This window comes from Telopea speciosissima, chromosome 6 (assembly GCF_018873765.1).
Source record: "Telopea speciosissima isolate NSW1024214 ecotype Mountain lineage chromosome 6, Tspe_v1, whole genome shotgun sequence".
Taxonomy (NCBI): domain Eukaryota; kingdom Viridiplantae; phylum Streptophyta; class Magnoliopsida; order Proteales; family Proteaceae; genus Telopea; species Telopea speciosissima.
In genome coordinates, this window is record NC_057921.1 from 27,306,540 (window position 1) to 27,327,992 (window position 21,453).

Below are 21,453 nucleotides of genomic sequence, written 5' to 3' on the forward strand. Positions count from 1 at the left end.
ATAATATTATGGGTGGCCTAATTCAATTTTGGGATAATGGCATATTATGTAATTATCTTAAATAACTTTACGATGTAAAATAAATAAAAAACAAACATGGAAAATTTTACATGGAAATTTTTCGGCATAAAATCTTACTTATGAAAATTTTACATCGAAACAAATAGAGCGTCAAGAAAAAGATGGTTAATTGGTGAGGTTTTATCCCCTCCAGTTCCCTGCACGGCCAGTTCTCCAGTTCCTCCAACAAGGGGGCTGGAATGACCACCCTACCCTTGCCCAAACACTCTACTTGGGTGGGGTCCACCACCCCCTATTAGAGGAACTAGGGAACTGGGCCGGGTAGGGAACTGGAGGAGATAATTTTCTGAGAATAAATGCCACAAATAGTATAAAGCAGGAGACGATGCCCTTCTGAATGAAGGTTGGAGCTTCACTGTTTAGAAATTGTTTCCTCGTGGGTAAGCACCGAAGTAAGAATCTGTGGTGCTTAGTGGTGTGTTCATTGGCCATATGCCATCTCTGCAAAGAATCGCCCTGTCCTCTAGGCATGGCAGAAGAGAAAGGCACGTCTCTCCACAACCAAGTTCACCGAATGAAACCAAAATCAGTAGAAAGTTGGTTTATAAATTATATGGGCTCATGTTCTCTGTGCAGCAGTGCAGGCTGCGCCCAAACACATGTGCCTGCCACTCAGGGGGCAGGGTGGTCATGGCACCCACCCCCATGTGTGTGGGCACAACCTGCGCCCCCGGCACAGAGAACATTTTTCCAAATTATATAAAGGAGTTCCGGAATTGGGATGTGAGAAAGGTAGGAAGGGGATGAAGGGGGCGGGGAAGGAAAGAGAAAAAATGAAGGGGGGAAGAAAACTGCTTGATAGATGTCAGAAGAAGGAGAGTCTTTGGAGAAGGAGGCGGTGGTGCTTGTCAGCGAGATGTAGAGAGGAAGGGAAGCTCCGTCATGGGCGGTGGTTGAGGAGGTTTCAATTCTGAAACAAAGATGGCAAGGGGGAGGGGAGGAGAATGGGTACGAAATGACAAAAATGACCTCATTAAAAATGCTGCAAGTGATATGACCAAGGGAACAAAGTCAATCTATCTACTCCTTTTGAAGTGCCAGTCTACTTTGATATGCTTTGTTTTGTCAGGTTGAGCAATGCTTATAACTGTTCTGTTATCACAGCAGAGCCGCATAAGTCCTTCAATGTCAAACCCCAACTCTTGGATCAATCGTCTCAAATATACCTAGTTTTGTATAAAATTCTGCAATCCTAAATGTCGGTCTTTTGAGTATTGGCATGTGGTTTGTGTATTTAACAATGTCAAAAAAGAGAAAAGATGTTACAAGTGTATGTTGTAACTGCCAGTTTGGATACAAACAGTTTAATCTCATTTATTTAGAAGTAATATGGTGCGAATTGCAAACCGAAATTGTTTATTGAAATCAAATCGAATCGTTTCAATCAAAAGTTCAAAACCAGAAAATTGTTTATTAAACAGTTCAATTTTGGTATTAAGAAATGAAGCAATTTATTAAATGGTTCAATCTTGGTTTTAAGTGAAACCGTTTAACCACCGGTTTTGAACTGACTAAAACTTATTAGACCCAGTATGCTATTGAACCAATTATCATACTAAACTGATAAAAAAAAACAATAATTGGTTTATCTTTGCATTCTACTTATACTCTCAAAATGTTTTTGCAGTTGATTGAAATTAAGTAAATTACTTTAAATTGTTTTATTTCTCAAGTCACAATTTGAGCAAAACTAGCTGAATTGCAGGGACAAAATCCTATTAAAAGGATAGTATAATTCAATCGAATGAGTTGGAGTTGCCACTAAAAAGTTTTTACAGGACAAAAAAGATCCAAAACTCAATATGTATGTCAAGGGGATAGAAACTCTAGATTTTATCAAGTAGTAGCCCTAATCTCCTATATAATAGGTTATTGAAAATGAACGCTAACTGGTCATGTGGTTCTTGCACCCAAACGTAAGATCACACAAAATTACCACTCAGCCCCCAATGAACTAAAAAATCACATTCAGTCAGATGCTCTTGCAATCACTCTTATTGGCCCATGCACTGGTTCAGATGCTTCACGACTAGATAGATCTTTTGCCCAATAGGTTATTAGACATCAAGAATGCAGAATTGCAGATGATAGAGTGATAGACTAGTGATTGAAAGGCCTTATAAATTGCAATATTGCTTTCTCAACATCTTTGACAAATATATACTTCTTACAACCAATTGGTCCCATAAGTACCTGAATCTCTATTTACTCCAGTAATTATCTCTGAAGATAATTATGTACTCACATCTACAACATCTCATGAGGAGATCAGAGAGAGATGGTCTTCAACCTCTGAAGTCCTTTCAAAGCACCCGATTGTGATAGCTTACCAACCTTCTTCTATCATATAACGGATTTTATCATCCATCTAGTTACAAATTTCTTTGGAAGGAAAAAAAAAATATATTAGGCGAGTTAATCGTATTCTTCTAATTCGAGGCTAAAAATTAAAAAATAAGGGTTTCAGAAAAGGGAGATTCCCCAGTGATAACCATGTGAGATTTTCAGCAGTTACTGTCCCTTGTATGTATAACTATTGAATGTTCACCTACCTCAGTTGCAGTATATCAGGGGAAACAGAGATCATTAAATCAAACCATCATCAGCATCTGCAAGGAAACGGAGAAGTTCCAATTTAGTCACTCTGGGTCATTTACATGGCCAAACAGCTCATTCCAATGATCTGAAGCTTCTTCAGGTGTCCGAAAAGTCCAGATGTGAGGTTTAGTTTTCTCACGAGTTTCCAAAATTTCCTGAGAAAAGCAAAAAGTCATACTGTTAAGAAAGAATTACGCATCAACTGTAAATGACGAGGACCAATAAAAAACTGCAAATATGAAATCATAGCAACAAAACATAAGGGAAGGAGAGCACAATTAAAGGAAATGTGATGATGCAGATATATAGCAGCCTCACCGAAATACTCAAACCTGCGTCAACCTTCTTTCTGTTCTCCTCTCCTTTAGACTATGTTTGTATGCCAAGAAAAGAAAAGGTGAAGAGAAAAAAAACATAATGAGACAAAAATCTTGATGATGTAATGATTGATTTATGTGTCCATCTCTCCTCAAATTCAAATTTTTTATTATCTTATTTTTTCTATTCTTTTCTTATCTTGAGATCCAAACATTAGCTTAATATATCTGTCCCATATTTTAAGCAAGAAGAATCTGCATCTTACCAGGGTCGGTCAAAATGGCCAAGTCAGATAATTCAAATCAAAAGCAAAACTCTTAATTGCTGTGTCATGACCATGTATAATGGGATTACCCAGTGGCAAAACCAAACATTTCCATGGCATACTTAATAAGTTGGTACAATTCCTTTTGCAATATATTACCATAAACCTGGGTTTGCATCTTCATCAACTAACCTACCAGCCCCCAAAATGCTCACCTAATAAGAAAGACGCTTGTCCCTGACATCTTAAAATAGAGAAGTGTTTGCCATGGCAGAATTCAGAAAATGAACTGCCCTTATTGTACAGAACACAAATCTAATACTTGCAGCAGGTTGCCCACCATACTCTTTGCCTTGCTCCCATTACCAGCCTATTGGATGATCGAGGTATACATCTTCCTTAAGTTCTGTTTTGGGATTTTCTCCTTTGAATTCCCTTGGATGCATTACCCACAATCATAATAGGGGATTTTCACTCCCTTGCCCACTTCACCAACATCCCAAAAGGCATATTAGTTATCCTTCAAAGATATTTGGATCCCTGCTATGAGACTAAGGTTCTGCTTGTTTGTAGCTTACCTTTACAGCAAAAAAATTCTGGCAAAGTCAAATCATCATCATCATTGTTATTATCTTTCCCACACTCCAACATGACAAAGAAACATATTTGGGCATGGTTGACCGAGGAAAAGAATCCAGCCATATGACCGGGGGGGTCCAAGGGTGGCACTTGTATCATGGACCAAAATGCCAGCATTATTTTTGGAAGGCTTAAACTTAGTGTCACAAAGCATTGTGAATTGACGCCTGTAACAAAGACAACATACACCCCTCACACTCAAAATATCCTCAGCCTCACCCCTTGCCAACGATTCCCTTCTTCAATTTTTTAACCCCATCTCTGCAACTATGGTGGGGGATGAACTATGGGCAGCAAGCAACTCTAGTCCCGACGACCAGTGACTTGTCTGAAGCTCCAATGCCAGCAATATTTCGTTTCTAGAAGTTCCCTCCCCCCCCCCCCCTATCACCATCAAGTATCTCACCCTTTTTTACTTGTCTCCAACAAACTGATGTAGCCCTGATGATGAGTATTTAATGTCCACTTCACTTTCTCCCTCCCTTCCAATGTCTTTCTCAAGCAACGACTCTTTTCCAAATGCACTCTTTCCAAAACGTTTACAACGAATCTTTTCCAACAGCTATTTCTCTTACCCTAGGATTTGAATCTGAAAAAAATTGGGAAAATTGCCAAAAACCTGAGTGAAACGTATTGAAATTGGAAAAATATTTATGTTTCCACAGGGATAAAAATAACTTCACGAGTCGAGTTTCAGAAATTAACTTCATCTACAATGTCCTTTGCTTTCATGGACTATCAGATTGCTGCTGACTGACATAATTCCAATCTGTAAATAATTTCTTTGTCCCTTCCAGTTCCATTGCTTATTATTGCTTTGCTTCCTTATCACCTTCTTTAAAAATTCCAGAAGTAGCATTCTCAGAATCAACAAATACAATCCTGGATTTTGAATTTGTTCTTTTAGCCACTTCAGCAAAAAGCCTATTCATAGAGCTTGCCCTTTATTTTTTCCAGGTAATAAGAAGAAGGCTTCCAGGTTTGTGAAATAGACAGTTTAAATTGAGAAATCTAAAAAACTGGACAATTCAAATCTGTATGCAACATAAGGCATGTCACAAATCGTTGTTAGACTGGTCAACCCTTTTTCAAGAACAATATTAGAAAAAAAAAAAACTGGAAGTTGTTTTCCAAATTTTTGTATTACATTCAGTAAAATAATTTCTTATCTCTTTAGGCCTATATAATTTCCTTTTGCTTTTAAGACAGTTCTTGTAAAATATTTCATTGAATCAACTAAAGCCTAAGTCAGCATAAAACACATTAGGCTTAGGAGGATCTCCGTTGGCAAAACCATCAAAATAGAAAATATCTTGATGATACAAACACAGAAAGAAGTGGATCAAAAGTAAGTATAGAAAAGATTTTGATGATACAAACACGAAAAGAAGTGGATTAAAAGTACTTAGCCTAACATACTAGGTGGTCCCATTATGGAGGCAAAAATAAACATGTTGCATGAACCTCAATATGACAAATAGAATCAGTTATTACTCACCTTCATCTCAGAAGATCATTTTGTTTTCAGACTCAAACAGTCAAATAGAGCATTCCACTTCTCAGAACAGTTGTCGTACTCCAAGCCTGTAATATTGCTGCATCTGGTGAACTGGAGCTGACAAGACATGAATTTCCTTCAGTTCAACAGCCTAATGCTAAATACAAAAGTATAAACAAATATGAAAATATATTCATGTAATTAAAACATCACCTAAAAATTAATTCAACTCAACTTTGTTCAGGAGTCAAAAAAAATCAGCTAGAAATTAAGTCAGCTCAACTTTGTTCAAAGAGTGAAAAAGGACGGGAGAATGATAACAAGAAAGTTACACAGCAGGTTAAAGCTGAAGTAGTAAGCTAATGCTTAATCAGAGAAATTTTAAGATTCCAGTATCACACATCAATTATACATGTGTATCTCTTTTTTGTTTTCTCTTCTGTTTATCATTTTTGATTGGTACAAAACAAAGTGCAACTTATCAAGCCTACTATGAAATTTTACTCTAAATCACTCCACTACTTGTAGCCCATTTCTTCCATTTGGAAGTCATCAAATCTTTGGTAATGCAGGCTCAATCCAGTTGACGAGGTCAAACTTCAGAGGTTGCAAGTAATGAATCCATATTAGGAGACCTTTTTGAAGAGGATTGATGTGAAGCCAATTAGTATCAAATTCCATAATACAAAAACACATATTTCTGTCCAATAAATTAAACTACCATTTCTTCCATACATCTTCTTTTCTTTGGTTTCTCGATAAATCAGAAATGTTTTCTAATAAAGAAAGAAAAGACCCCCAAATCTTTACAAGGTCCAAATGGACTAGACAAAAATATGCTGGAACCCTAGGTGGGTTGTCTTCCATATCCTCAATTTGTCTATCTTCTTTTCTCTTCTTTATTCTCTATTTTATCCTTATTTCTTATAATAATTCCTAAATGGGTATTCTTTTCCAGCTATTATATTGAATCAGATTGTTCTGACTCTAAATTCTGAAAACCTTATTTCCAAATCCTAGAAACTCTATTCCTTAAACTCCAATGGAAACTACAGATCCAACTATTGTCAACATTTGATCACCTAACAAAATAAAAACCAAAAAGTAAATGCCCCAATTCAAGCCCTTAGAAAATCTTCATCATTTCCCACCACCTTTTCATTTTGGTACAGTCTTACAGCAGCATTTTATCCAAGGCCTTAAAGAGACTCCTTAACTTATCAAAACCCTAGTACACAATAAGTCTCTAAATTATTAAATTTGAAATTCCATCTAAGTTAGGGATCCAATTAAACCAAGAACTTCCCAATAATAAAAAGAGATTGCCAAGGGAAAAGCTTTTAACCACCTCTGATTTTTTTTTTTTTTTTTTTTTTTTGGGGGGGGGGGGGGGATAACATATGCACATTGGTTCTTCACTTCCAATAAGACCTCTAAACTCCCTCCAGCCAACACCTTCAGCCTATATAGTGACTCTTATTCTTTGATCTTCCAGCCCATTTGGTCAAATATTCAAGTGCAATAAGATCAATGCCACTAACAGTTTGCCCATTACACCACATTCAGCATTTATGAAACGTTCCCTGTTCCATAAATTCTTGAACAAGCAAGGTTTAAGATTCAAAAAGAGACAACTCATTCAATTAAGATTGTTTTCCTACCATGGGAACCCCTGGAGAGGGAAGGGGCAGAAGGTTGTATAAATAAAAGATAAAAAGGAAAATTTTTTTTCATTTTTTTTGGGTGCAAATAGAAAGGAAAAGTTCAAAACAGTAATATTCAAAAGGGTGAACGCAGGTAACAAAACGAAATGCAGAGGATTCTAAGCATTTAGAGATGAATCAAACCGAGTTTCATGGTAGAGAAGGCAAGTGTGCGTAAAATAGCAAAACGAGAGAGCATCGAAGCAAGTGGTGCAGGATAAGCGCGATCCAGAACTGGAGGACTCTGACTTTTTACCCATTGATCTTTGAGAAGAAAGCCCCTGTATCAAGCTTCTGTTAATTTGTGTGTCCACGTCACAATTCCTACTTATTTGAGCAGAACCAATCAAGAAAAATCCTCCCTCTCTCAGATTAATTTGCAAAGGACTGCGATCATGAGCAGTGTCAACAAATCTCACTTATAATCAACTGGAACGATCGCTCTTCAAGAAATTGGAATGTAGCAGAAGAGTAGTGAGCTATCGATCGCCCCTTCTCCCTCCCCCTCTCCCACGCAGTCGCGCGGAATGGAAAACAATCAACGGAATATATTAATGGGAGAATTTCCTCAAGTTTGGATTTCTTGCACAGCACACAGATGGTTGCCCGAATTTCCATCCTTTTCCAATCCTCTCCCTCTTTTTTCTTTCCAATTGCCACATTACCCTTTCTACCCAAAAAATGAGCTAAATGCATGGATCTTTATCACGTCCAGTTCCCTGCCCGGTCCAATTCCCCAATTCCTCTAATAAGGGGGGAGTTGAATGACCACCTTATCCCTACCCAAACACTCTACCTAGGTGGGGTCCGTCACCCCCTATTAGAGGAACTGGGGAACTGGGCCGGGCAGAAAACTGGAGGAGATAATTTTGCCTTTAAACTAGAACAGTGGACAATAGTCAAAAACCCATTTTGAATGTTCACATACATGAACAACTCATAGTCGTCCAGATGGAACATTCCCACGGAATAGATTCTATTTGAACGGTTGTGAGTTGTTCACGAACACTCACATATGTGAAATTCCCTGCACTCTCAAAAATGTACTCTGGCTCCGTTTGTTTCGGCGTAAAATAGGTGAAAACTAAAATTTTGTAATCAAATTTAATTTTTCGCTATTTGTTTTGAACTTTGTAAAATTTATAACAAGGAAAATTTTAACAGAATTCATACATTCTCCGTTTGTTTCGGCATGAAAAATTTTACATGTTGAAAAGTTTTCCAATGTTTGTTTTTCTTTAGGTAAAATTTTATGTCGAAACAATCGAAGCTCCAAAAAGGAAGCAGAAAAATTTTACTCTCTAATAAACGAATTTTCACTCAACTGGAGAAAATAAAGTTTTTGTCCCATCATTCACGATCACGATAGAGTCCTTCACAAGTTCTTTCTAAGGACCACCTGCAACTCCATTTCGTGCTTCTTTTGCGATCAATGGAGAAGATCATCATCTGTTCAATTCAACAGATGTACGTCTCGGCCTTTGGGCATCCCGAGCTTCCTGAGGATCCCCTGCAACTCTAGGGGCAGAGATAGAGTTGTTGTCGTCCTTTTCAAACACATTAAAGGCCTCCATCAGATCTCCCTCCTCCTGTGACGACGACGATTCATGGGTACTGGAGTGCCACTCCAAATGCAATTGATGGTTGATTAGCGGATTTCGTCGGATTGTGGGGATGCAGTGCTTCTTTGCTTCTCACACTCTTACAATAAACATCTTTCCTACCATTATTCTCCCCGTTTTAATCTTTCCACCTTTTGTAAATTAGGGGAGTTGTGACAGAAAATTTTCTTGGCACAAGGGCGGCACGATGCATGCGACCAAGTAGTGTTCTCTTTCCCAATAAAATATTATAAATTATCATAATCAAATGCGGGGTATGACATAACTCAATGGTAAAAACAAATTCAACTACAAAAAAATGATTAAGACCCTAGGCTAGGGATGATATGATGGAAAATGAAAAGTGTCAGAATGAAAATGTAATTTAAGAGCCAAATTTACGAAAGTGCCCCTCTAGAGGGCCAACATGTGTACAAAGGCATAAAATCGCATTTAAATGTTACAAATGCTGGAAACATGACTAAATAACATTAGAGCCATGCATGTGAATTATTAAGAATACTTACAAGGCAAAAACGTGCAGAGTGGTTAAAAATACAAAAATGCCCTTATTAGGGGAAAAATGCAAATATGCATGAAAACCTGATGAAAATGCAAATGTATGCTTGAAACATGTTTATAAAGGTTAATTAGCATATTCAAAGAGAATGATAAGAGCCTTCCGGAGCCCAAAACATGATTTGATCGTAAATGACCAAAATACCCCTAAAGAGAAAAATGGTAATACTGTCGGGATGTGTAATTTTAAGTCATTTCTGGAACTTCAAATGATATTAAACATCCAAAAATGACCAAATGTGCCAAGTTATGGTGGTGGAAAGTCATCTTGGGATTGCACTTGTTAAATTACCATAATGGCCCCGAAGAGCAAGAGTGCCTTTTTATGCATGGTTGTGACATATGATGAGCATGTATGCACATAGAAATTTTCTAAAATTACTTGAAACAAAATGGAATGCATGAAAAATATTTTTTATGATATTTTTTTAATTTTATCATGTTTTTGAGATTTTCATTTATAAAATTATCATTACCCCTAGAATGATTAATAAGGTAGGGAAAATATTTTTAATCACAAGGGAGGGCATATGATTAATAAGGTAGACCACAATCTCAAAGGCAAAATGTTAATAAGTTTGAAGCACAGAACTTTGGCCAAGTAAAGTGAGTCGTGTGTCTACAATGTGGCGATGACGCAGTTCAATAAAGCCTTGTTGCTAATGGGTGTGAGGATAGGCTAACTGATGAGCGATTCCTAGGTGAACAAAATATTAAGGAAGAGTGCGAAACTCGCCCTAGTCAGTTTGGACTGACCTAATTTTTCGATTAAAATAGCGCTCAACTAAAGTCTAAAAATGTCTACTTCGCCGAAGAAGCCTTTTACGAAATGGCTTTGAAACCAGATGTTGCCATCTAAAATTGGTTTTTTTACTTGGCAAGTGCTTTGCGGCTCGATCTCAACGGATGTTGTAATTATGGCGATGGGCATTCCCCTTGTTTCTAAATGCTTATTTTGTGGATCTCCTGTCCGGGAGTCGGCAACATACTGTTTGGTGGTAAGAGGAATGACTAACAGGGTATGGGTTTTTTTCTCAAAACTGGTTGACATAGAACTGGTGCCCACCCAGGATGTGAGATGTAGAGTTTTGTTCTGGCAAGGTCATGCTCATGGAAGGGGTCTCGGTCATTGTTTTGCTTTCCTTTTTTGTTGTTTGGGAATTGTGGAAAGAGAGGAACAATCGTAGGCATGGGGAAAGAGCACATTCGGCCAGTCACATTGTGGAGGTAATCTGTAATTGGGTGAGAGAGGTTCCTTTTTTTCCTGCATTTCGTAAGCATTCAAATCTCCAGGACTCTATGATTCTCCAATTTTTTGGGATTGCTCAAAAATTGATTGTCCGACGTCCTCCTATCCCCGTGTTCTGGTGCCCTCCTTTCACTATGGTGGAGCTCAATATCGATGGTGCTTGCAGGGGAAATCCGTGGGAGGGTGGTAGTGGGGGGCATAATCAGAGACAAGTATGGTCATGTAATTGCTGCTTTCGCTAATCACTATGGTGCTTGCACAAATAACATTGGAGAACTGAGAGCGTTGAGGGATGGTTTGAGCCTTTGTGCAAATTTGGGGTTTGTGGGAACTCATGTTAACTCTGACTCGGAGGTGACTATCAAGTGTGTATAAAAAAGAAGGTATAGTCTTTGGAAGGGTTGGTATTGGTTCCAGGAGATTATGGATCTCATCGAGTCTACTAGGCCGTTGATCTCCTTCACCTATAGAGAGGGGAACAGGGCAGTAGACTGACTGGCCAATTTAGCTTGTGATTTGACATCTGATAATTATTTTAGTGGGGAGATGAATCTCCCTCTGGAGCTTCGGCGGATTACCAGAGACGATTTTTCCTGTGTTAAGAAAATAGGTTTTTTGCTTGGGGTTGCTTGTAAGGGCTGTGAGCTTTTCTTGAATGCGATGGTTTAATATCTGTTCGATTGGGGTAAGGCTGGTATGTCCCTCCCCTTGTATTCTTTCATACTCTTTGATTGATCTTTTAATAAAATCGTAGGGGTTGGCCAGGGTCCCAGATAATATTTGGGTTAAAAAAAAAGTTTAAAAATTTGAAAATAAAAAAACACTGAGGAGATAGTACCAAATATATTTAGTATAGTCATCAACAAAAATAACAAAATACCAATGGCCATCAATTGAAGAATAAAAAAAAGGTCCCGAAACATCTGAAAAAAATAACAACTATGTATATGAGTTTCTTGTAAAGATAAACGGCTTGCCTTGCCCAATTGGTAGGAAAGATAAAGAGAACACTTTTGAAAAGAACTACAAGGTAAACTATGTGTGTGGATAATTTGATGCAACACTCGGTCCGGAGAGCAAGGTATGCCTAGTTTTTTGATCCTTCATAAGAATAAAGGTTGAAATTCAAAAAGGCCGCTATTATCACTTGCAAACTATTGAACAGAAATTAAGGATTTTGTAATAGATGGAACATGCAAAATTTTTGATAAATTGAAAGAACGGGATTGAGAAAATAGAACTATAGAACCAATATTAGAAATTGACAACCCCTTACCGTTACCAACTTGGAGCTGATCCGGACCAATTTATGCCTTCAACGAGGAGAAATGATGAAGATCAGGATTCACATAATCTGTTGCTCCACTGTCTGGAAACTAGGTGGTGGAGTTGGAAGGATATATGGGTTGGATGTGGTATAATTGGCCATCAGGTAAAGGTGTGGTGGCGGGTAAGAGGGGTATAAGGGGGTGGGGGACGGGTGTGTATGATAGACAGTGGATGGCAGGTAGGAGGCAAGGTTAGGGTTTGTTGACAGTAGACCCTCTTGATGATAAGACCTAAAACCCTAGATTTGGGTAATAGTTCTAACTAAAATTGCATGGTATAGCCCCATGATACACATATTTGAGCTATGAAACCAAAGCCCCAAGCCTAGGATTCAATATGAACCTATAAATGTAAAAAGGTAGATGCATTCGGTTGAAAATGGTAGGAGCAGCCCAGGTGCCTTCCTACCTTTTCAGACATGCCTTCGTACCTTTTTCTCTCTGCCTAAAAACGGTAGGAAGAAAATGGTAGGAACAACCCAGAAGCCTTCCTACCGTTTTCAGAAACTGTTCTTACCATTTTTCTGACCTTTACCCACTGTTTTGACCATAACGTGGTCGATACATACTCAATCGATGTGATTAAAATTGCGTTGTAAACTAGACTTGAAGAGCTACATTTCATATGAAGATACCTTTAGCCAAATCTAAGGGGAAGACCCTTTAAGTTGGGTTCAAAGATGACTAATGTGCATTGACAACTTTACCACAATCGAATTTACTTCAGTGACCTTGCCTACTTCGACAATGTTTAAGAAGGGGTTTTGAGGGATTTTAATAAGGGTTATCTATAACTATCAATACCTTTTAAAAAATATTAAATTAGGTAACTACAACCATCCGGAGGAGCCGTACGGGTACACGCGAGAATTGGAATTTTGGTTGAATCATCGATTTGAAGAACAAGGTGAGGAATTCGGATAACCGACCCTATTTTGGAATGTTATATATCTCGTTGTGTGATTGCCATACATGTATCTATTTGTTTAATGGTCTAGAGTGTATGACTAATAATGCCTATTTTGTTAGAGATAATTTGGTAAATTCTTCCATGTTTAATGTAGATGCTAGGATGTATTTTATATTCGAATTACTATTGTGATGAGATTTTGAATGAGAACATAGTTGTGTGACGAGACTGAGAATGCGAATGTGATTGAATGATGAGATGGACATATGTGATGAGAATGGTTATGGTTATATATGTTGAGATTGAATATGGTTATGTGTGTTGAGATTGAATATGGTTATGTGTGTTGAGAACGGATATGGCCATGTGTTGGAATATGAGAATATGTGGTGAATGCAAAATATGTGAGATTGATGTGATCCAAGTGTCGTAGTGTGTGCCGGACTTGGGATCTGAGATATGAGAATGTGTGATGAATACGAGATGTGTGAGATTGATGTGATCTAGGTGCCGTAGTGTGCATCGGATTTGGGATAAGAGATTGGAAATAACTATATGTGCACGTGTAAACTAGAGGGGGCGAGAGGATCGCGAGCCAATGTGGAGGGACTATGGACTCAACCTCTAGCCTATACGTATGCATGCACCTTTACTCATTTAGAACCATATGGTTAGGATCACACTTTCCCAGTGCTACACCCCTTACCAATAGGGGGTAAGGTGTTGGGTAACCGGTGGTAACTTTCGACGGACTGGGGTACCAGTCTCAACAGATTGGTTCTGTAGTGGGCGCTGGGACTGGGTGAGAGCTAGGGTTATATCGGGGGCTTGCCGTACAGGATGTACACGTGTATGGCAGGCTTCCAACCGCAACTCGGGTTGACATCGCTGGATAGGCCATCCGAGTGTGAGAGATGGAGGGCCGGGGATGCTACCTAGGGTGTTGCAGTAGCACTAGACCCGACTTAGGCATTTCTTTGGTAGGTGGATAATGTGCACGTGTAAGTTAGAGGGCGCGAGAGGATAGCGAGCCCGATGTGGAGGGACTCTGGACTCGACCTCTGGCCTACGTGTGTACGTACCTTAATATGCATTAGATGTATGCTAGTTAGGATGACACTATACCCGATGCTACGACCCTTGCCAACAGGGGTTTATGTGTTGGATAATCCCCCACGAGGACACCAGTGTGTACCGATTGAGGTGCTGGGAGAGACGATTCCTACGCAAGGACCGGAACCGTGGCAGTGGGGTTATCTTTGGGGGTTTGCTGGGTTAACCAGTGTGTACCGATTGAGGTGCTGGGACCGGTGAGTCCGATCGAGGTCCGGGACCGGCAGGCTCCCTATGCAACTCGGGTTTGACATCGCCGGATAGGCCATCCGCGTGTGAGAGGTGGAGGGCTGGGGATGCTACCTAGGGTGTTGGAGTAGCACTAGACCGGACTTAGGCATTTGTTTGTCAAGTGGATAATAACAAAATTGAACTCATATGGCATTACTGTAAATCAGACCTGATGTACGAATTATCCTAGTGGTATGGGACACTGTGGGATTCGTTTATCATGTTTGGTTTGCATCCTTGTGATTGCATTTATAAATGTTGCAGCCATTTGCATGATTCGATTTACTCATTGGGCTCATTCCTCATGGAAACCTCTTTTTAGATGATGATGAAGGTAGGATGGAGTTGGTCGGCTCAGTGTATGATGTCCCTGAGGGCATTAGCGATGATGAAGTCCAAGGTTAGGGAGCATGGATTGGATTGCTACTGCGAGGCTTGCTACCAGGGGGAGTAGTAGCTTAGGCAGTGGGCCACATTTTTATACTTTATGTTTTGCTACATTGATACCTTGTCACCTTATTATTTAGATTCCCGTTATGAGTGAGGTGTTATCGAAATATTATGTAATACATAAGTCCTGATGGGAATGATCTATAATTGTTGACATCTTGATGTGATAAAATGATAACTTTGAATAAACTGCCACAGTCAATATATTTATGTTATCACATAGTCTCTGCTACTCTGATTATGATTATTTATATTTCATCTGGTCGTTTGAATTAACACATGTGGTGTGGATGAGTTAGCTTAAATATTACATCAGTGATCCTGCTGGGTGTGTGGAGCGTATTTGTAAGCTCTGGTCACAGATTCCAATGGTATAGGAATCTGGGTGTGACACTTTTAATCTCATCCTGGGAATTGATGGGTGCTTAGAATGTTAGTCTGATGGTCGCTCCTTCATGGTTGTTTAGGTTTGTAGAAGATTGTGATGTAGTTATGGAAGCTGCTCCATGGTGGTAAAATGGCTAGCTTCTTCATGTGCTTCTTGTTACTCCAGACATCGAATACCATATTAACTCTAGTTTGGAAATATTACCAATTTGGGTTCATATATTGAAAATATCAAATTCCTATTTTTTCTAATCAATCTCTATTAAAGCTTTTCCGGTGAACCTCGGCTTTCTCTGATAATCAATAGTGCACAATGAAAGGGTTGCTTTCTAACACTTATGTGTCTCACATATATATTGTACTTGATAGTAATACCGAAAAACAAAACCAGAGAGAATCAAAAGATTTTTAACCCTATCCAGTTCATCTCTTTCCATCAAAGTAGTTGCTTATTTGGATAGGAAACTACACCATGTACTATCAACTCCCATTATGCTGATGTAGTAATTGGACCACATAACCTCCCTACTACTATGATGTTGAGGGCTTTTTTTTCATTTTTCTTTCAGGGACAGTTATCAGATCGGGTTTTTACCCGATCCATGTGCCCACTTGGGCAACTATGGACCCAATAGAGACGTTTAGAGTTACTTGGAGAAGGGGGCACTTCAAGTCCCCTATATGTACTCAAACATGTAATAGAGGGAGGGGGGAATAGGTTGAGGATATAAGGGACCTACAACCGCTCCCCCAAAATGTGCGAACTCTCCCTCTCTCTCAAAAAATCTTGCAAGTCTCCATCTTCCATACTCTGTGTGTGCATTTCTAGAGCATCCATCACTGCTCTGGGATTTGGACTATGGAAGATTGCATCCGTTGCGATCACCTATCGAGTTAGACTGTACGTGTTCTCTCCGTTCATTGACTGTTGAGTAAGAATGTCTCGATCTGTCTCCACTGTGTTTTTCAGAACACCGTTAAGGTAATCCTAAACGTTGTCCATTATTTAATAGTGACAAACAATAGATATTTAAAAAGATGATTATGTAAAAGCTTGTATCAATGTATGTTTATTCTACCATGAAACCTCAATGGTGAACATTATAGCTATAGATAGGACTCCAAACAACACCCCCCCCCCCCCCCAAAAAAAAAAAAAAAAAAAAAAAAAAAGAGAGAATAGGATATATAGCTATAGATAGAATAAATTCTAGACCATTCATCATCAATTTCAAAGCTTCTTAAACATACTGGCTGAAATGAGTGATGGGTAGAAGTTCAGCCATGCTACGTAACTTACACAGATATCAAAGAGAACAACATATTGTGCACACCCTTATTCAGAGATGATTGGTAACTTCGTGCAGAGGGGTCTTTTACTATTACCTACATTAGTGTTTGAAGGCGTTGTAGACTCAAAAGGATTGGGTGGCATGATCAAGCTCTCTCTGTCTCCTTCCAACATATGAACCACTACTTTCATTGAAGGACGATCAACTAGGTACCATTGGATACACCAAAGAGCCACAATTGTTAGCTTCTTAGCAATGCTAGCATCTCCATCTTCATCTATCCTGATTTCCAACTCTTTCCCATGGCTCAGATGATTATAGATCCATTGGGAGAAGTACACTTGGCTAGTGTTCTCTACAGTGTTGTCAATGTTCTTTCTCCCACCAACCATTTCAAGCAACATTATTCCAAAACTATAAACATCTGATTTATGAGAAACATGACCAAAGTTCCTAGAAAACACTTCAGGGGCAATATATCCTTTTGTCCCTCTTGCTGTAGTCATGGAGATGGCACTCTCGTCCTTGGAAAATAATTTTGCAAGACCGAAATCAGAGATCTTAGGGTTGAAGTTGTCGTCTAATAAGATATTATGAGGTTTAATATCGAAATGAAGAATACGTAGATCACACCCTTGATGAAGGTATTCTATTCCTTTTGCTATGCCAATAGCTACATCTTGAAGTTTCTCCCAACCAAGGACTGCTCTCGTAGTATCTCTTGAAAAGATGAACTTCTCTAGTGACTCATTTGGCAAAAATTCATAGACAAGAGCTCGTCTATATCCATCTGCAGAGAAACCAACTAGGCGAACCACATTTATGTGATGAATCGTACCGATGGTGCCAACTTCATTAATGAAGTCCTCTCCAACTCCGGTGGAATTGTTAAGGACCTTAACAGCAACTAGAATTTCATTGGAAAGCTTTCCTTTGTACACACTACCATAACCTCCTTGTCCAAGTTTTTCCTTAAATTGATTTGTAATCCTCTTAATGTCAGCAAATGTGTACCTTGAGGGCTTGAGGGATTTGTAGTCATCTAAGAACTTAAGAATCCTCACTTGGTTTTCTTTTTCAATTTTATCTGATTTGTAGTCATGGCATTTTTTTATGGACATCATTATTGCCACAACAAGAAAAAAGGTACCGGTGGTTACACCTGTAATGAAAACTTAAAAATTAATAAGCGACAAAGTAGAATTTTACAGTAACACATGAATCTTATTAAAGCTGAATATGTATGTGGCTTTACCTGTAAGCACCTTCTTCGCAGATGCACCTGGGAAAGCAAAAAAAAAAAAAAAAAAAAAAAAAAAAAAAAAAAAAAAAAAAAAAGGAAAGGAATCAACACATAACACCTTCACTAATTTTAAAAACCCTAATAATAATTAAGTAAACTAAAAAGTCATATTCTTATTTTTTATCTCTTATTTTATTCCTAAAAGTTATTTAATGCATGCCATTTCACACGGACAATGATAATTTTTAAAAATGGCATAATAATAAGTCACTTTCAATTAATTTTTAAAAACCCTTTTGCACCCATGATTTAATAATTTTTGAGAATAAAATAAGGGACAAAAAAGTAAGTTTACAATCATGTTGTAACCAACCTTGATCACAACAAGATTTTGAGAGAGAGAGAGAGAGAGATGGTGTTACCATAGATATAACAATTTTTTTGCTAAAAGATCCTTCGTATTAAGGAAAGATTAAACAAAAAATATACACCTTGATGATACGAAATATAGAACCAAACAATTAAACACCAACAAGAACAAAGTCGAAATTCCCACCTACGGCATGGCCATCACGAAAAAATGACCAGCCAAATAGTAGAATTTAATAGCAAATCCTAAAATGGAATCTTCCCACAACATCTATCTCCAGCTTGTTAAAGCATCCTTAAATATACTTTAAATATATTTGTAGCATATATTACAAATATATGCTACAAATAATCTTAAATATAACAAATCTTCTTTTAATCCTTGTATATATGTTCCCGTTCCTCTTAATAAATTTATTTTCACCAAAAAAAAAAAAAATCTTGCATTTATGCACACATATGTTACATACAACAATTAACAGATTTTTTGTTTTGGTAAACTAAGTAATTGGCAGTTTAATTGTTAATGTGTGCGCAAAAGTAAAACTAAAAAAAATATAATAATAATAATAATTAAAAAAACCCTAATAATAATTTTTTTTAAAAAAAAAAATCAGCTTACAGAATACAGAGAAAATAGATTAAGGCACAAACAAAACACGTCTGGTAATTTCAAATATGAAGGCAGTCAATCGAAGATTAGGGTTTCCATGAAACCGAAATTAAAATCAAGAATTAGAGAGAGAGCATGGACCATTATCACCTACAATTCTGACACCCTCCAATTCCCTACAATCCCTCAAATGGGAGTGAAATGACCACTTACCTACTGCCTTGGGAAGTGTGTCCAGGCAGTGGGTAAGTGGTCATTTCAGCTCCCTTGTGAGGGATTGTAGGGGAATTGGAGGGTGTCAGAATTGTAGGAGATAAAAATTCAGCATAATACATACCCAATGCTGGTGGTGAAGGAGATTGGGGGGGAATAAAGCATTCAGTTTCATCAGGTCTGCTTCTGTTGGTGTTCTTCAATCCGCAATATTCTCTCTTTGCTTCACAAACTCCACACGATGGTTGAGACCAACTCAGTATGAGATAAAAGCATGTGGCATTAATTTCAGAAATTTCATACATAAAACTTGGGTTTGAATAAGAGAGTGTCTTAATTGTTTTGCAAAACGACAAGGGAATGCTTGATAGACTTAGAGATGAGTAGAAGACATAAACTTGGTGCCCAGGGACGCCAAGGTAGGAAATCAGGGGCCCACGGCCATGAGTATCTCGTTCTGTTTTTGTTGTTGAACAATTGAAGAAAGTGACACTATACGGATCATACGCATAAGCTTGTTGAGATCCTCCATCAAGAAAGGGAGAAGCAGATAAATTGACATGAAGAAGCCTTTGAGGATGGCAGCCATTTGGGTCGTATATACCCACACTCTGTGATGTATAGTTTATGTTCCTTACAAAGAACAAACCCGAAAATGGAAGCTCCAGCAGAGTTTCGTTGGTGGCGGTACAAGACACGGCGAAGCCGAAGCCGGGATAGCCACAGTGCTCGGGCTGCCGACCCTTTATCCAGAAAGGAAATCGAATGTCAGGACCGGTATCATCGTTGCACCGGATTGATGGTAAATTGCAATCATTTGTTTGGTTTGGAGATGAGGAGATGGATATGGTGAAGAAGAGGAACAAGAAGGAGACGAAGAAGAAGACCAAAGAAGTCTGCATTGAGTAGTTCTTGCTCATCGCTGGATTGCTCTCCTTAGTCCACTGATTATTATGATAAATGATTGGAATTGGACTTAAATTTACATTTTTTTTTTTCTTGTTAATATGTTTTCAAGTTGACTGATTTTTAGTTTTCTTGCTGGTGGGCCTTCAGTTGCTCCATTGAGAGCAACTGAGGCTTGAATGGTACATTATGACTCTTCTCAAGCCACACAGTGGCTGGAGCTTCACGCACTGAAAAGTGAATTATTTTTCATGATTGTGACTTGTGAGGTCAATATTCTTCGTCTTCTCGTTACTTAGTTTTCATGTTATGGTTGTGGCTTATTTATTCAAGAGTAAAGAGTGGTCAAGGGAGAAGAAGAAAAGGCAGGAAAGAGACTCGATGATAAGGATTGTGAGAAGATTTTTAGCTGTAAGAATGATGCAGTGAATGTGCTCTATGGCCATAATGAGAGAGGAATTTAGTGTCATATCGATCGGGTAGTGTGCTATGTCAGTTTTTATAGGTTTAAGATCACTTTAAGATTAATGAGGGTATACTAGTCCTTTCTATTGTGGGATGGACAAAGATTTGAATTTTGTATTATAAATAAATACAAGATTGGATCCCTGCAGTCACTGAAAACTATAACAACCCCACTGGTTTAATGAAATAAGAATTAATTGAATTTTTGTCGTGATTTTTCTTTTTTAAAAAAGGGCAAAAACAGAATAGATTTTGGCCAACCGGAAGAAGGTTTTCCGGTCAATTCTTGGCCGGTATTCAGTCATCGAGCGCTGACAAACTTTTTTCCAGGCGATGGCCTGGGCGGTGGTGGTGGTCTGTTACACCCTCCGTGATTTCTATTCCATAGAACCCTAATAGGGCTTAAATTCGTAAAACACAAAATTTAAAGATGAAGTAGGAATATTCCAAATAGAATATTCTAGATGATTTGCTATCATTTTTTAGAATAGAAAAAGAAAGAAAAAAAAGTAACATAAGAGCGTCAAAAGGTTAACGTTTTAGTTTTGAACTTCTTTCCTGTAAAGTTTTAGGTTCTCTATTTTCCGAAAAAAAAACAAGCAAGTGACATGACCTTGACCCCCATCAGTCGATTGGGTAGTGTGCGGTAGTTTGGTTTATGACCTTGGAAGGGTCTCTCCATGCACCCTGAAACTCGGATTTTTGGATTGATGTCATTAACTGGTATTAGAGCATGGGTTGAATATATAGGTTTCTTGTAGGCTGTAGCTACCAAGAATTTTTATCAACTCAAGTGCGATGCACTGGACAGTGCACACACTGTCCATTGCACCACACTTCAGAGGATGAAAATCCAGCTACCAATGGTAAATTTACAATTTTTTTTCTTGTTAATATGTTTTCAGGTTGACTGGTGGGGGCCCTCAGTTGCTCCATTGACAACAACTGAGGCTGGAGCTTCATGCATTGAATAGTGAATTATTCTTCATGGTTGGGAGTCAATATTCTTCGTCTTTGTCCTAATGGCTCCTCTTATTCTTTGCCCTTTTGTTACTTAGTTTTCATGGCTATGGTTGTGACTTACTTATTCAAGAGTCAAGAGTGGTGGGCAGAAAATAAGAAAAAGCCAGGAGAAAGAGAATCGATGATAAGGATTGTGATAAGATCTCTCCATGCACCCTGAAACTCGGATTTTTGGATTGACGTCATTAAGTGGTATTAGAGCATGGGTTGAATATATAGGTTTCTTGTAAGCTGTAGCTACCAAGAATTTTTATCAACTCAAGTGCGATGCACTGGACAGTGCACACACTGTCCATTGCACCACACTTCATAGGATGAAAATCCAGCTACCAATGGTAAATTTACAATTTTTTTTCTTGTTAATATGTTTTTAGGTTGA

The 21,453-nt window shown here is 38.3% G+C and overlaps 1 protein-coding gene across 1 annotated transcript; it reads right to left on the bottom strand.

Annotated features, from left to right (window-relative positions):
* Positions 1 to 16,178: 16,178 nt before the first annotated feature.
* Positions 16,179 to 17,366, bottom strand: LOC122665575 (rust resistance kinase Lr10-like). Its single transcript, XM_043861730.1, has one exon. It carries the CDS (start codon positions 17,364 to 17,366, stop codon positions 16,287 to 16,289), a length of 1,080 nt encoding a protein of 359 aa, XP_043717665.1. The 3' UTR covers positions 16,179 to 16,286.
* Between the last annotated feature and the right edge of the window lie 4,087 nt (positions 17,367 to 21,453).

What these genes read in the sequence shown, in the direction of transcription:
- LOC122665575 (XM_043861730.1), bottom strand. Translation starts at nt 17,366, where the DNA reads ATGATGTCCATAAAAAAATGCCATGACTACAAATCAGATAAAATTGAA.